At 43.6% G+C, this 17,286-nt stretch overlaps 1 protein-coding gene across 4 annotated transcripts in view; it reads left to right on the forward strand.

Moving 5' to 3' along the window:
- LOC105938223 overlaps positions 1-17,286 on the forward strand; it is a 179,892-nt gene that overhangs the window by 32,740 nt on the left and 129,866 nt on the right. For 2 of the 4 annotated variants that reach the window (XM_036151584.1, XM_036151583.1), the window contains exons 25-27: positions 1,062-1,240; positions 2,514-2,663; positions 2,946-3,678. In XM_036151584.1, coding sequence (XP_036007477.1) covers positions 1,062-1,240; positions 2,514-2,663; positions 2,946-3,678 — 1,062 coding nt within the window. Of the gene's footprint in view, positions 1-1,061; positions 1,241-2,513; positions 2,664-2,945; positions 3,679-6,322; positions 7,233-17,286 lie in introns of those variants that run through there. The other 2 variants (XM_036151582.1, XM_036151581.1) reach the window with 2 other exon arrangements.

Raw genomic sequence — 17,286 nt, forward strand, 5'->3', positions numbered from 1 at the left:
CATCACTGGAAATTGTGTTTCATGGTAGGGAAGCTAGTATTATTATGAATGTCTGAAACTGCATAATTAGTCAGCTGGCTGTAAGGCTTATGCGCTCTTTGTTATCTGAGAACCGAGCTACTGAAAAACTGCACTGCAAAATGGATCTAAAAATATGTAAAATGTTCTTAAAATGAGTGTATTTGTCCTTGATTTGAGCAGGTAAATAAGATTATTTGCCAATGGAATGAGTATTTTGACCCCTAAAATAAGATAATTAGACATCCTGCACTTGAAATAAGATGATAGAGATGAGTTGTTCCTATTTTAAGTGCAAAAATCTTATTCCATTGGCAAATCATCTTATTTACCTGCTCAAATCAAGGACAGATACACTCATTTTATAAACATTTTTACTTATTTTAAGTTCCGTTTTTGCAGTGTGAGCCGAGCCCACCTATAGAACTGGACTAGATTTAGTGCAGTACGATTGTGTCTGGCACGGTTCAGTTTGCGTTCCATTTACACTCAATAGTTATCTCAGTTATTGAGCTCGGCGCGGTTAAAAAAAGGGAAGTGTAAACGGGGCTTAAGCCATCAGACCCGATCCAGCGGATCTGGGTTGCATTGCTAGGAGGTCCACCTAAAAGTTTTGTTCAGTTTCTTTAGCAGTTTCTCACTGCAAAAACGCAACTAAAAGTAAGTAAAATCTTCTTGAAATTAGTGTATTTGCCTTTGATTTTAGCCGGTAAATAAGATAATTTGCCAATGGAATTAGTTTTTTTTTTTTTTTTAGCTTTAAAAGATAATTAGATAAACTGCACTTGAAATAAGATGATGGAGATGAATTGTTCCTGTTTTAAGTGCAGAAATCTTATTATATTGGCAGATAATCTTATTTACCTGCTCAAATTTCAAGAAAGTTTTACTTTTTGTTCCGTTTCTGCTGTGCTGGGGATCTTGCCACCATAAAAGGAGCTGATTTAGAAAGACGGAAATGTGTTTTCATGCATATTTTAGCTCAGTCATGAAAGGTGTTGGTGCCGTTTTCCCATGCGGCCTGTTTGACGTCTGCTCGCCAGGTTCCGGAGGGACGCCGCCAACCTGCTGGACCTGCTGTCGGCGTACCAGAAGCGGCAGATCATCGAGTTCCTGCCGTATCACCACTGCGACATGAGCAACCAGCAGTCGCCGGACCTCGACTGCCTCATCGAGCTCCAGGCCCGATACACGCAGTTCCGACACACGGTCTACCTCACCGGTACGGCGCCGCCGCCAGAAATGACCTGTTTCAGTCGGTTCTGTCCCATAAAGGCTAGAATAATGAGAGACCCGTCCTGCGTCGAGCTTGTCTGGAGCAGAACCGCATGGGGCTGAACGATTTGGGAAAATAATCTAATTACGATTTAATGCGTTTAATTTTTTTCCAGTTTAATTTATCATGTCTTTTTAAATACAAACAACAAATCAATCTGTTTCACCGCTGTGCAGACTAGGTGCTAAAAGAGCCGCTGGGTTTGAACTCGGATCAGAAATATATTTATTTCAACCAAAAATTGTGATTTGATTTTGACTTTTCTCTACGTTAACCACAAGCAACAAAAATGGCCTCTAGATAAAAATGTTTGTAAACAAGGACTATTTAAAACAAGCTTTTAATGTATTAATCAGAATATTATTAAACAGAACAGCTTTTAATTGATTTGCGCGTCAATCCTTGTTGAACATAAAGTGCAAACAACAAGCAAGTCTGTGTATTAAAGAACTTAATTCTATGGTGGGATTTCCAAAAAAAGTAAAAAACAAAGCAACTGGACTTGTTTTCCGTAGTTGAAGACGTTTCGCTCCCTCTCCAGGAAGCGAAACATCTTCAACTACGGAAAACAAGTCCAGTTGCTTTGTTTTTTACTTTTTTTGGAATGACCATGACCTGGATGACTGAGAATCTTAACCAGCATATGGTGAGATTTCTGAAAGGTTCTGGTAAAACAGTATGATTATATAAAGTCTAAAACAAGTAATAAAATGAATTTATCTCACTGCTGCAGCTCTCTTCTCCTCCATGTGGAGCAAACCCACTTTAAACTTATCACAGACACTTAAAGGACGCGTCTGATCCATTAATTGTTACACAGCCAAAACCTGCAGACTTCTGCGATTTGGAAATTGCGTTTTTTTTTAAATTACGGTTATATTGCAAATGCGATTAATTGTGCAACCCTAGAACTGCATCTCCTCAGTGAAATTACGCCGTGTCGCCGTTTTGCTCCCAGTTTCCCTCAAATTCTCTGGTGTCTGCAACTGATTCACAAAGCAAATAGCACTGATGAGACGGTGCAGGTAACCGTCCCAAGCAGCACCTTTAGTCCGGGCCTTGATTTACCAAAAAGGACTTATTTTATCCTGAAACGCCTCATTTAAATGTGAGCAAACGTCATCGGTGTTTAGCGGCACACGTTCCCACTGCAGAGTTTTGAAGTTTCCGCCAGAAGCCGTTATCCCACCGTCTGTTCCTGCTTTGTTCCCGAACACAGAGCACCCGTTCGATAAGTTCCCCGCGTACTCCAACGGGGGCGTCATCGTGGCCGGGATCGAGGACATCCAGCGCAGCTTCAGCCGACTGGTCGGCTGTCACAGCCTCAAGGACAAGCAGCTGTTCGTGGAGGATCTGCTCGCTCCCAAAGGTCTGTTCCCGTAAACCTTATTTAGTTTAACCTTTTAGTTTTTTAGTTTTAGTGTTTAATAGACTTCTAGATTAGAATACTCTGTTTGAACATGAAGTCTCTGGTGCCGAGATTTATTATATTTTTTAATCCAACGGTGTCTTTCTGAGCTCCTGGAGGTGTGACAGAAATATTTAGCTCACCTTTAAGGTTTTAGTCCGTCCCACCAGCAGCTTAAACACAAACACGGAGTCCGTCGCCGCTCCAGCCGTGCTGACGTTCGGCGCCGCCTTCTGTCCTCAGGTCTCAGCAGGCAGCTCGACCACAGAGACTCCGCCCACGACGTCTCCCCGCCTCCTGCCGCCTTCCCGGATCCCATCCGCCCCGTCTCCTCCAGCAACCAACCCCGAGAGGCGCTGCCTCTGCCCGGCGCCAGCCTGCCCTACGGCCCCTTCGTGCCCGACCAGATCGTTCCCGACGCCGGCGGCGGCGAGCGGCTCTCCTCGCACACGAGCAGAGACATGGAGTTCCTCCAGCAGGCCATCAAGGAGCTGCGAGCCGAGCGCCTGGAGCAGCTCAAGCAGCTCAAGCTGCAGCAGGCGCTGCTGGAGCTGCAGGTCGAGTCGGACGTCGGCATCTTCGCCGGTCCCACCGGCGCGGAGGAGCGTCACGGCAGCCCGCCTCCGGGCCCGGCGCCGCACTCTGAGTCGGCCCACCTCGCCCCCAGCAGGAAGGCCGTGGCCGCCGTGCTGGACTCGATTCACTCTGGGCTGACGCTAGAAACGTGGAAGGACAAGAGGACGGAGGACGGAGTGCAGCCGAGCTCCACGGGGGGAAGAGGGACGCCGGGAAATCCTGGAGTGGCGGCGGCGTGGACCGGACACTCCCCTCAGAATAACGCCGAGCCGTCCGGTCAGAGCGCCACGGATCTCAGTGACCCAACAGAACCCGACAGCGACGGGAAACACGAAGGAATGGATCGACAAGAAGAACCTGGTCCGTCCCCGGGTTCTCCTGGAGAGGACGACGTGTCCAGGTTAGTTAAAGGATGGCGTCTCTGCACCGTGTTCATGTCAGTTGTGGTCGGGCGGGAGTTCAGATGCGGAGAAACGTCTGAGCTGGTAGCTAAAAGTGGCCCAAGAGTCTTTGTCCAGACGTGAGGGAGAGGAAACCTGGGGTTCCACTGTCCGGGAAGCGTTGCGGGGCGTTAGCCTTGCGGGGCGTTAGCGTCGCGGGGCGTTAGCGTCGCGGGGCGTTAGCCTTGCGGGGCGTTAGCGTCGCGGGGCGTTAGCGTGGCGGGGCGTTAGCGTCGCCAGGGCGTCAGCGTCGCGGGGTGTTGGAGTCGCGGGCCGTTAGCGCTGGTGTCGCATGGCATTGGCATCCCTGGTCATTAGCGTCGCTGGCCATTTGCGTTAGCGTTGCAGGGCGTTAGCGTCGCGGGGCGTCAGCGTCGCGGGGCGTCAGCGTCGCGGGGCGTCAGCGTCGCGGGGCGTCAGCGTCGCGGGGCGTCAGCGTCGCGGGGCGTTAGCGTCGCGGGGCGTTAGCATCGCAGGGCGTTAGCATCGCAGGGCGTTAGCATTGCAGGGCGTTAGCATCGGGGGCGTTAGCGTCGCGGGGCGTTGGAGTTGCGGGGTGTTAGAGTTGCGGGGCGTTAGCGTTTGCGGGGGTGTTAGCGCTGGCGTCGCATGGCATTGGCATCCCTGGTCATTAGCGTCGCTGGCCATTTGCGTTAGCGTTGCAGGGCGTTAGCGTCGCGGGGCGTCAGCGTCGCGGGGCGTCAGCGTCGCGGGGCGTCAGCGTCGCGGGGCGTTAGCGTCGCAGGGCGTTAGCATCGCAGGGCGTTAGCATCGCAGGGCGTTAGCATCGCAGGGCGTTAGCATCGGGGGCGTTAGCGTCGCGGGGCGTTGGAGTTGCGGGGTGTTAGAGTTGCGGGGCGTTAGCGTTTGCGGGGGTGTTAGCGCTGGCGTCGCATGGCATTGGCATCCCTGGCCATTAGCGTCGCTGGCCATTTGCGTTAGCGTTGCAGGGCATTCCACCGGGAATGGTTAAAAGCGCATGATTGCATCATCACGTGGTAGTAGTGTACTTATAGGCTTTAAATAAAATTAAAATCGTCGTCTATGGAGTCAAGTATCAAACGAGTCCAGCTGGTGGATCGGTGCTGGAGCCGCTGGTAACGACATATTGATGTTTCACAGTAAAATGTGATCCAAACTCCGCACATGAAGCGTTTTACTTGTAAACTCGACCGGATCCACTTTGGTTTCCATCAACTGAGTTCCTGCCCGAACGATCGCAGCGGTTCTTCCTGTTGGTGGATCTGAACGGACCGCCTGCATGCAGCAATAATCCAGGTCTGCAGTTTTAAAGGGTGAAGCTGAGGCCTTCTACACTTTGAGTGTTAAGAAGAGGCAGAAAGCGAGACGGAGCGTCCAGGTTGACTCTGAGGTGGGACACAGCATAAACATTCCTTTGTGTTGGAAAAAATTATTTCTTAGCTGTTTATCACTGTTTATTCAGTGGAGTTTATTCTCAAATAAGACGCGTCCGCTCACCAGCGGTAGGCGCGGCCGTCTGCACGGTCCGCCTGCTGATCACCCTCCAGAGGCTTCAGTCGTGGCCGACGCTCCGTCTCTCAGCCTCTGGAGCCTCGTTTCTTGGGACAGGAAGTGTTTGGGTCATTTGGGAAAAGTGCGATTGCTTCCTGCATCCTTTGATGTCTCGTGGCGGGCAGCGAAAAGTCCGTTAGCTAAGATTCATGGCTGCACTAATTTGGTAATTATCATACAAACCTCCTGTCCTAAAGTATCGTTATAGAAAGCTAAATAATTTATTAAATCCTAAGACCGAGTGAAAATTTAGAATGACATTCCTGGATCAACATGTTCAACAGGGCTGGGTGTCATCAAGGATGAGTCGATACGATTCACTATATAGCTCAGCTTGATTAGATTTGACTACAATATTAATATTTATTACTTTCAAATAATGCTCAAGGTCATTCAGTAAACAAAACCAGCCAAATATTTATGATCAATTCATTGAACACTGATATTTTACCAGGAACTTAAAGTTAATTTGGTTCAATGCATTTAACGTATCACAGAAACCAAAAATGTGCCCAAACGTCTGATTTTTAGGAACAAATGAGCATCTAAAATCCTGTCGGCCGTTCCGCAAATTCGTCTCACTTGTTCTTCCTCGCTGAGAACGCTAATGGTGCGATGTAATAACGCCCCCTAGGGGTTTGGAGGTATATTAATATTGAAAGCCAGAATATTGATATTAAATCGTTTTTAAAAACATCGATATTAATCTTGGTAGCGATTTTTATGCACGGCCCTAGTTCCCATACACATTTACCCGGCTATTTTCACTTTCCTGGAGATTTACTTTCCTGGGGCTTTCACCACTAACTTTGACTTTAGATGTCTCACAAGACAGCTTCCCTGATTTCAGCCGATTGAGCATAGGTGCGATGAATGATTGAAGGAGAGGCCACAACCTAGGTGGCTAATGACGCGCTGTAGTAACGTTGTTATAACGCCCCCTAGGGGTTGGGAGGTATATTAATATTGAAAGCCAGAATATTGATATTAAATCGTTTTTAAAAACATCGATATTAATCTTGGTAGCGATTTTCATGCCCAGTCCTACTGTTCTCGTCGTTTCCCCTCCAGAACTTCCCAGCCCGACCAGGAGCAGCCAGCGAACGCAGGAGCGGCTCCACAGAGCAGCAGCGACCCAGAGTCCAGAATCCCCGTCTTGATGTGTCGGGATCACGACCCGAAGCCCGCTCAGACCGCGCAGAACCTCCAGCAGAAGCAGCCGGCCCAGATCCGGCCGTACGGCGTGCCGCCCCAGCCGGGTGTCGGCCTTCGGCCCACTCCACACCTGCCTCAGGTCCACGGCCAGCATTTCCACCCAGGACCCTTACTGGGGCCCCTGCGGCCTCTGGGAGGACTGAGGGGCCTCTTGCCCCACCCGCAGCTCTGGCCGGGCGGGTTGGGCCCGACAGGCAATCCCCTGGTCTGGGGCTTCCAGCAGACTGGGATGGACCTCCTGGGGGGTTTCTACGGTCCTGCAGGTCCGGGCGGAAATGTGTACAGGGGCGGCCCGGCCGGGAGGAGGTTTTAACAGAATGTAGGGAGACGTTCTCCATCAGAACCACCAGAACCAGCAGAACTGGCCGTCAGCAGAGCAGCAGAGTCTGGGTTCAGTCAAAGGTTGTAAGAGACTGCAGGTGGAACCCAAAACAGACACAACATCTTCTTCTTATTATTATTATTATCTTAAACGAGCCGAGGGTTTCAGCCACGACTGCTTACAGCAACCAGAACCAGTCCGGATCATTTCAGGAAGTCAGTCCAGAAGAATCAGCATCGACACTAATGGAGACGTGTAAATATTTAGCCACATGTAAATAAAGTGAAACTTTTTAACCCTGACTGACTGACTGACTTCTGCGCCGATCGGAACCAGGAGCCTCTGGTTCCGGGCGGAGACGGAAACCTGCGAGTTCTGATGGTTCCAGTCGCCGGCGGATCAGGTTGCCTTACGTCTTCCAGTGGACACTAAAAAAAAAAAAAAGTCATCGTTTGGTTTGTTTCGCTGGGAGCTGCTGCGGTTCTGTCGCTGCAGCGAACAGTTTTAACTTATGTCGGTTTTTATGTTTTTGTTTTTTTTCTATAACAGGTTTTTGTATTAAAATCACATGAAAAAGAAAAACCGAGGGGCGTCGTGTTTTGTTCAGAGTTGCAGTGAATGCGTGCCGTGAGGATGCGTCTGTGAGAGAGAGACGGGTCGTATGATGTGTGCAGAGGTGACCCCAGATTCTGCAGAAACACGACGGAACCGCCGCAGGGCTAACGCCAAAAACATCCAAAATACACAGACTTTAAAGTACATTTCCTCTAAGAATTTAGTTACTTTAAAGGAGACTGAAAAATCAGTCGCTGTTGGAAACTATCGATACTACCTAGAAACCAGAGAGGGGCAAAAGTTTCTCCTAAAACCAGGGTTGTATAGTAACAAAGTAAAAATACTTCACTACTGTACTTAAGTATATTTTGGAGTACTTTATACTTTTCTCGAGTATAATTTTTTTTGATAACTTTTACTTCACTATATTTCTGAACTTAATTGCATACTTTTACTCCGATAGATTTTCAATGTTTGGTTTAGTTACTCGTTACAGTCAGTGACTTGGACTTTTACCAAAGTCATATTTTGGAGAGGTACTTATACTTTTACTTGACTCCGAGATTTCAGTACTTTATACAAAACTGCCTAAAACTACATTATCAAAAAGACTTGAGGAAACGGGTCCATGTTTGCTCCAGCTTAGCGGAAAGACGGTTTATTCATAGACGGCGTTCGTTCCCTGGTCTCGCCCTGAAGGAAATACAGACTGGGGGCCAGAAATGCACTTTAAAAACAAACTAAAATTACACAAAGTGTTGTGATTTAAAATTGTTTTCTGACCTGCTCCACAAAATATGAGCGCATGCGGTATTTAATTAAACAAATTAGTCAGATTTTCTTCTCATTAAAAGATGGTCACACAGTTTGCTAAATTCTTTGCGACTCAATTGAAACAAAAATAGTCTATTTTAAGCAATAAAAACAGGATTTCGGTCAGTCTTTAAAAAACACTTCCTGTATTAGGCCATCCATCCATCCATTTTCCAAACCGCCTATCCCTCATGGGGTCGCGGGGGTTGCTGGTGCCTATCTCCAGCGTTCACTGGGCGAGAGGCGGGGAACACCCTGGACAGGTCGCCAGTCTGTCGCAGGGCAACACAGAGAGACAAACAGGACAAACAACCATTCACACACACACTCACACCCAAGGACAGTTTTGGAGAGGCCAATTAACCTAACAGTCATGTTTTTGGACTGTGGGAGGAAGCCGGAGTACCCGGAGAGAACCCACGCATGCACAGGGAGAACATGCAAACTCCATGCAGAAAGACCCAGGGGTGTACTCGAACCCAGGACCTTCTTGCTGCAAAGCAACAGCGCTACCCAATAGGCCAATTTTAATGAATTGTATTTCAATGTGGTTTTTAATGCACCAAAGTTTGAGTAAAAGTTGAAGAGAATGTAAACGTTTTTTATTAAAAGACATACACTTTAGTACATGACAGATGACTGACGTGTCTCAATACCAGGTCACTCCTGTACAGTAGTTGCCGCTCTGTCACACAAATGGTTGTAATCGGCCAACTAGAGGAGGAACTTTACAGTAGATAAAAGTAAATTGGTGAATAAATAAAAAATATTAATCAAAAACTGAAGAAAGGATTGGAGAAAAGATGAAGAACAGGAAGATGGTTTTAGAGCAGGCGAGTCAAACTCATTTCTACATTGGGGCGCTTCGTAATCATGAAGCCATTAAAAAGGGCCTGTTGCACCTGTGTGGATGATGTGGAAATATAAACAAAATTAGCACCTTAGTCCTAGTTTATACAGTTTATCTGTTCTCATATTTTTATGTTTGAGCTCCTAGGCAAACGGTCTGGAGCTGGGTAATAACTTCTTAAGGCAGCTGATTGAGCAGATACCAGCAGTACAGGTTTGCGGTATGTTCCTTTTAAACATGAGTTTTAATTCTATTATGTCCAGGACCATATTGCTCATAATTGACAGCAGAAGGTGTATATTACCATCACAATTATTAGCAGAAAATTCACTGGGGTGGGGATATTTTTCACATTTAGGGTTCTGTGATTCTGCATGCTCACAGCTGCATGCCATAAATTTACAGACTGGGAGTTCTTGTCAGCTTTTACAACGCGGGGGCCTCTCGCTAGCATGCACAGCGGTGTTCTGGGTGAGACGTCTTGTTTTTCAACCAAACACTATTCATTGCAGAGACTTTTTAGGTTACACAAATTAGTTAGGTTATTTCTTATTAGCTCACAAGTATTGAGATTTTTCTATTGTACAATATAACTGTTGCCTGCTAAAACATATCAGATTTTCACCAGAATTTGCTGTTACCGGGTGTTTTATTCAGGTAAAACCCAATATTTTATCAGTATGTAAGTACTTTGGAACATTCAGCATTTTCATACCATCAACTTGCTGTGAGCAAATTAGTTAACAGTCATCATTTCAATGGGTACACTGATCTTACACAACTTTTGAAGGACTTCTTGCAGATCTGTGGTATTATGAACTTGCATTATGTTTTGATTTGAATCCAGGATATAGGGCAGTGTTTTTCATACTTCAATTCAGATAATTGTTTGCAGTTAATTGATTCCCTGCGATGACTAATACTATTCTTTGTTAATGTTTTGTAACAAAATTAATTTTGTTCCAAGCAGAGGGATATGACATAAGCATTTATATGATAACACTGTATCGTAAAGTAAAGTTATATAGATCTTAAACTTTATATCAACCCTTAGCACAAGTAATTTGGATGAAGGGTTCTTGTGCAGGACCCCACGGAGGTATGTAACTGCATTGTAAATCAGATAATGGTTGTTTAAACAAAAGGAAAAAAAAACAAAAGACCTTACCCATAGCTCTGAATGTTTGTTCAGTTGACTCCCAAAACAGGCCGGAACCATAAATTAGATTTAGTGGGCAAGTGTCAGACACCACGTATCTGCTAGAGACAGATTCTATGAGGGGGGTTCTTGGAAAAAGGCTTAAACAGTTTAAGCAGGACAATACAGTAAATGGTAAATTAAATAGAAAAACTACATAAACTATGAAAAACTGGATAAAACAGAGATAAACAGAGGGTAACTTAATGCATATTTAGTTTAGTTTAAAATCATTGGTGTGTCAGGTAGGTTAGTTAAGGTTTCAAAGCCACATAAATCTGTTAAGTTAACTGGATCAGGATTTGTAACAACTAGATAGAACGGTAAGTAACAAAATAGGGGTTTGGTACAAAACAGTGCACATCAATTGATGCAAAAAGGTGGATGCAGGACTTTTTGACATGAGGATGGCATCTATTGAAGGTAAACTAAGTGAGGAATTCATTGCAGGATGACTTTAAAAAATGCTGTAAAATTAACAGATGAAGGTTTGCGTTTTCTATGGGATTAAAACAGGAATTTTTTGCAGCACACAGAGTGGACATCTGAAATAATAATACAGGTTACAGAAATGGTGTGTGTGAAGTGGTGCAATCTATGGCAATTTTTCAATCCAAAAAAGCAATTCTGACATTCTTACAGGAAAATGTACTTTGATTTCAAACTAAATTAACAAATTTTTGATTCCACAGACATGGCGATTCCCACCGGAGGTATAAAGTTTTTGTGCAAGCATTCTTTTGCAGGACAATCAGAGGCCCAGCGTCAGGAAAGAGGAATTGTGATAAAGTGTCTCATTAACTATTACATTTATAAAATAGGTTTCCCATAGGCTGGAGATGGAACAATGGAAGGTGGTGAGGATTAATGGGGAGAATTCTAAACACAATTGGCTAAAATTCTGTGCACAGACTAAATTGAAAATGGGGTGAAAAAGCTGTGAAGTGTGTTTCTTGTGGGAGTGTTCAGTTAATTTCATTACAGGATATGTTTCCATATGACTGAAAGGAGCTTTTCGGGACCAAAGTCAACCTCCAGAATTACAGGTAGCACACGACATTTGATATCTAAACGGTTGTTGTGTAAGTTTCAGGAGACATGAAATTAGGAGAGTCCAAGTATGTGAAGGGAGTCCACCAACCCCCAACCTCGAAGGATGCGCGCTAAGGTCATCAACAGACAGATGTGGTGGGCCAGAGGTCAGGGGCCCTTCACATTCCAGGAGCCATGTGTATCAGCAACTGATGGTTTAAGGGAACAACACAGGCCAGACTTCTGGTCAAGCTGGCTGACTGGAAGGGTTTTCAACTGCCACCCACCCGTGCCATCCGGCAACGAGGGCAGCTCGAGGCGCCGTTTGCCACTCGCGGATGAGGCAGCTGGATGTTTTATTTTGTTTTCGTTTTTTATTTTTAATATAGAATAACATACAGATGTGTGGAGACCGCGGTTGGAACACTGACTCTTTAAACCATGTTCTTTAAAGGCGAGAAGAAGACATCTCCGAGATGCAAGACATCATGACAATTGAATGCATTGTGGAAAAAAGAAAAAAGAAAATGAGAGTTTTGTAACCACTGCATATTTCTTATAAGTTCCATATTCATAAGGTGTTCAATATTAGTATTGTTAGACTCTTGGTTCTGCATATCATGATAATCTTTTTATTATGTGGTTTGATCTGAGTGTAGTGCTTTCACAGGTTATCTTAATCTCTAAAAAGACATTTTGTTAATCTAGGTTAGGACTCTTAAAGTAATATTTAGATCATATAATAGTTTCTGGTAGTTGCACATTTAGCCTTGCACCTCTCGGATAAAGGTGCTTACTTTTCTTAATTCTAGTAGGTTTGAGATTCAGATAGGTTTAGTAGCTTTTTAGCTTATACTTGGGTTACTTTACATTTAAGGGGAACATTTGAACTTTCATGAGTCGCCAACAGAGGGGTCAGTGGGTTACAATATTACACATTACCATTTACATTTTGTTTAAGGGTTTCAAGACATAAACTTAGTTTAGCCTAGTTATTGGTTTGATCTGATGATCAAAACAGAGGGGTTGTTAAGAATTAAAAATATATCTTAGTTGGGGTTACTGAGGAAAGCAGAGTGGTGTCTGTCTCTCCCTGCTCCAGCGTAAGATAAACATGGAGTTTTATTGCTGAGGTGGTGGGTCAGAAAGAGAATTCCTTTGTTCAAAACAGATTTTCCCCTCCTCCTAAAAACATGGGATGGTCTCACCCTTAAAAAAATTTGTTCAGACTTTTCAAAGTTAGACAGACTTCTCCACCGCGCGGGAAAACATCTTGATTGGTAATGTAAGACTCTGTCTCCATATTTAATTTCTATGAATTAAATATGCATATTACACTGTTCTACCTCTTGATCAATATTTCCTCATTTATAGCCAAATCCGGAACTGGGAAAGATGGGTTTTTAATAGACATGTAACAGCAGCCCGGTAAAACCCAATCTTATCACAACCCACCCATTACAGGATGAACTCATGACCAGACTACTTCGGTCCACATGCTTCTCATGTCGACTGAATTTAAAGCAAAAATGTTCAAAGCGTGCCTGATTTAACAGAGCACTTCTGATTTAACAGAGCACTTCGCTCTTAGACTGCAGGTCTGCTGGTGGTTCCTAGAGTCTGTAAAAGTAGAATGGGAGGCAGATCCATTAGCTATCAGGCTCCTCTCCTGTGGAACCAACTCCCAGTTTTGGTCCGTGAGGCAGACACCCCGTCTACTTTTTAGACTAAGCTTACACTGCAAAAACTGACCTAAAAATAAGTAAAATGTTCTTAAAATGTGTGTTCTTGTCCTAGGTTTGAGCAGGTAAATAAGATTATCTGCCAATAGAATGAGTATTTTGACTCCTAAAATAAGATAGACATCCTGCACTTGCAGTAAGATGATGGAGATGGATTGTTCCTGTTTTAAGTGCAAAAATCTTATTCCATTGGCAGATAATCTTATTTACCCGCTCAAATCAAGGACAAATACACTCATAAGAAAATGTTACTTAGTTTTAGTTCCGTTTTTGCAGCGTAAAACTTTCCTTTTCGGCAAAGCTTTTAGTTAAAGTGGCTCATGTTACCCTGGGCTACATCTATAGTTATGCTGCTATAGGCTTAGGCTACTGGAGGACATCTGAGCTCCGTTTCAGCAAAAATCTACACTGAGTAGAAAAGCTGCTACTCTGAGTAGTTCTACATCACTCTGTCATATTCAGCGTTTCTGGTTTCAGAACAGATGATATAAGTCAGGTAACTAAAGAAAACAGCGTCTGATCAACCATGACTTGAACGTGAGCATGAAAAAACGCCCGATCACTGGAACGCAAATAACGTGATTCACCATGGCAACGACAGGAAAAAAAGCTTGGAAGTGTGCATATCCTGCGAGTAAAATTAGAAATCTTTAAAGAAGGCATAAGGATGATATTAAACGATAAGAAACAACGCCGTTGCTGCTGAAAACCTCAAGAGAGAATTGTTGAAAAAGTTAATGCATGCGCAATATGAACGTTATGTAATAGAGAATTAAAGCCGTTTTCTCACACTTCACTCGTTCAACACTAAAGGGGGAGTATGTGGGGGGCGGGGGGGCATTGATTACTAAAAACATTGAAATGACATGGCAGCAAATCATGATGAAGTACAGCTTAACCAGGTAAGGTTAAGTTAAAAGTTTCCTTATGTTTAACGGTATTCAACTAAAGCATTAATTGGCTATATTCAACACATGCAATCAACGACGGGATGGTGTGTGTTATTTAAATAACTGATATGCTCATCTTTTTGCCATTGTTCACCAATCCTTCTAACAATGAGTTGACACTGATTATCTTGTAGGTGTTTAATTTGTGCCAACCTCGCTTTATATTACCACATAGACTAGAATGGAAAACTAGAGCTGGAAGGGCCAAAATGTGATACAGAATAAATTATTGCTTTCATGCTGGAACACCTTTAAACTATAACTGAGTAACATTTCTGACAGCGCAACATACAGTTGCCTCTGAAAAAAATTCTGCATCTCCTACGTTATTAAAAAGCTGCCGTTGGCATAAAAATGAAGAGTAGCACAAAGAAATTGTTCAGAACTGAGAGCGTTCTTTCGTTGTGTTAGATAAGCGATGTGCGGCTGAGAATATTGAAATAAATTATCTGACGACCCCAAATGAGCCCCAGCCAGGACCATCTTCACAAAAGCTGTCTGCCCCTACTTCAGGCATGTTATTGAGCAGTTTGTTGTTTATAAATCATGTACTAAAATGCCACTTTGTTCTTTTTACATAACATTTGGCAACATCTTAACATTGAAGTGGGCAGGTAAGGCAAGGCAAGGCAAGGCAAGGCAAATTTATTTATATAGCACAATTCAGTACAAAGACAATGCAAAGTGCTTTACATGATTAAAACATAGCAAAATAAAACAGAATAAGAGCAAGTAGGAATAAAATATAGATAGAAAATAGAACAAAAAAGTGGTGATTCAGTTAACTAGGACAGTTGAAGGCAATTTTAAACAAATGTGTTTTTAATCTTGATTTAAAAGAACTCAGGCTTTCCGCACTTTTACAGTTTTCTGGAAGTTTGTTCCAGATAATTGGAGCATAGGAACTAAAAGCTGCTTCTCCATGTTTGGTTCTGGTTCTAGGTATGCAGAGTAGGCTGGAGTCAGAAGACCTGAGTGGTCTGGATGGTTTATACGCTGATAACAAGTCTGTGATGTATTTAGGAGCTAAGCCATTTAAGGATTTATAGACTAACAGAAGTATTTTAAAGTCTATTCTCTGAGATACAGGGAGCCAGTGTAAGGACTTTAGAACTGGGGTGATGTGCTCTACTTTCTTAGTCTTAGTGAGGACGCGGGCAGCAGCGTTCTGGATCAGCTGCAGCTGTCTGATCCACTTTTTAGGCAGACCTGTGAAAACACCGTTGCAGTAATCAATTCGACTAAAAATAAACGCATGGATTAGTTTTTCTAGATCCTGCTGAGACATCAGTCCTTTAATCCTAGAAATGTTCCTCAGGTGATAGAAAGCCGACCTTGTAACTGTCTTTAGATGCTTTTGAAGGTTCAGGTCTGAGTCCATCACTACACCCAGGTTGCGGGCCTGATTAGTGGTTTTTAGCTGAAGCGACTGAAGCTGTGTGCTAACTTTTGATCTTTCCTCTATTGGTCCAAATATTATTACTTCAGTTTTGTTTTTATTCAATTGGAGAAAATTTTGGCACATCCACGTATTGATTTCTTCTAGGCATTTACTCAGTGCCTGAATTGGTTCATAGTCACCTGGTGACATGGTGATGTAGAGCTGTGTGTCGTCTGCATAGTTATGGTAGCTGATGTTGTTATTTTTTATTATCTGGGCTAGAGGGAGCATGTAGATATTGAATAGGAGGGGACCCAGAATGGACCCTTGGGGAACCCCACATGTGATTTTTGTCATCTCTGATGTAAAGTTACCTACTGATACAAAAAATTCCCTGTCCTTTAAGTAGGATTTAAACCAGTTGAGTGCTGTACCAGAGAGGCCGACCCAGTTCTCCAGGCGTTCTAACAGAATGGAGTGATCGACAGTATCAAATGCTGCACTAAGGTCCAATAGAACCAGCACGGTGGTTCTTCCACAGTCTGTATTTATATGGATGTCATTAAACACCTTGATCAGGGCGGTCTCTGTACTGTGGTGAGCACGGAAACCTGACTGGAAAACGTCAAATCGGCTGGTCGTTGTTAAGAAGGTGTTTAATTGTTGAAACACAGCTTTTTCAATAATCTTACTGATAAAGGGGAGGTTTGAGATGGGCCTGTAGTTCTGGAGTAGAAGTTTGTCTAAATTATTCTTTTTCAGCAGTGGTTTGATAATTGCTGTTTTTAGGGACTGGGGGAAAACACCTGACAGGAGGGACGTGTTTATTATCTGAGTCAAATCAGACGCTATGACAGGTAAAACTTTTTTAAAGAAAGCTGTGGGTAGAACATCAAGACAGCATGAAGAGGAACTTAGCTGCTGAATGATCTGCTCTAAGCTTTTGTAGTTTATTTGGCTGAATTGGGACATTTTGTCAGGATAAGTTCCAGCTGAGTACGGCTTTGGTTCTGGAGCTGGTGTGGATGTACAAACTGATCCTCTAATTTTTAGGATTTTCTCAGTAAAGAAGTTAGCAAATTCATTGCAGGCCCTGGTGGAGTGGAGTTCTGAAGCCACGGACACAGGAGGATTTGTTAACCTGTCGACTGTGGAAAATAAGACACGAGCATTATTAATGTTTTTCTTAATGATCTCAGAGAAGAAAGATTCTCTTGCATTTTTCAATTGTAAGTTATATCTGTTAAGTCTCTCTTTATAGATGTCATAGTGAACCTGGAGTGTATTCTTTCTCCACCTGCGTTCAGCTTTTCGACATTCCCTCTTTTCACTTCTAACTGATGGAGCATTTCTCCAAGGAGATTTTTTCTTCCCGGAAACAACTTTCCCTTTAACTGGAGCAATGCAGTCAATGATGTCTGAGACTTTAGACTGAAAGTTATCTACTAGCTCATCTACTGAGTTGCAGCCCAAGGTTGAAGTAGCAGAGTAAGCTTGAATAAAAGTTTCAGTGGCATTGTCCTTAAAGGTGCGTTTTCTTACGATGTCCCTTTTGGCTAAATGAGTCACTGGTAATGATACATTCAAAGGTAACGGAGAAGTGATCGGATAAGGCAACATCAGTTACATTGACCTGTGAAATGTTTAGACCTTTAGTGATGATTAAGTCTAAAATATGCCCCTGCTTGTGTGTTGGCTGTTTAACATTCTGAGTTAAACCAAAGTTTCTAAGTGTGTCACACAGTTCTTTTGCACTTCTGTCTTCAGGGTTGTCAACGTGAAAGTTGAAGTCTCCCACAATAATTAAACAGTCATAATCAACACATATCACAGACAAGAGGTCACTAAAATCCTTAAAAAAGTTTGATGTGGACTTAGGAGGCCTGTAAACATTCAGAAACATAGTTCGTACCGGGCTCTTTACCTTGAGAGCCAAATGTTCAAAAGAGTCACCCAAAGTGCCACAGCTGATGCCAT

This window comes from Fundulus heteroclitus, chromosome 20 (genome assembly GCF_011125445.2).
Source record: "Fundulus heteroclitus isolate FHET01 chromosome 20, MU-UCD_Fhet_4.1, whole genome shotgun sequence".
In the NCBI taxonomy this organism is placed as follows: Eukaryota; Metazoa; Chordata; class Actinopteri; order Cyprinodontiformes; family Fundulidae; genus Fundulus; species Fundulus heteroclitus.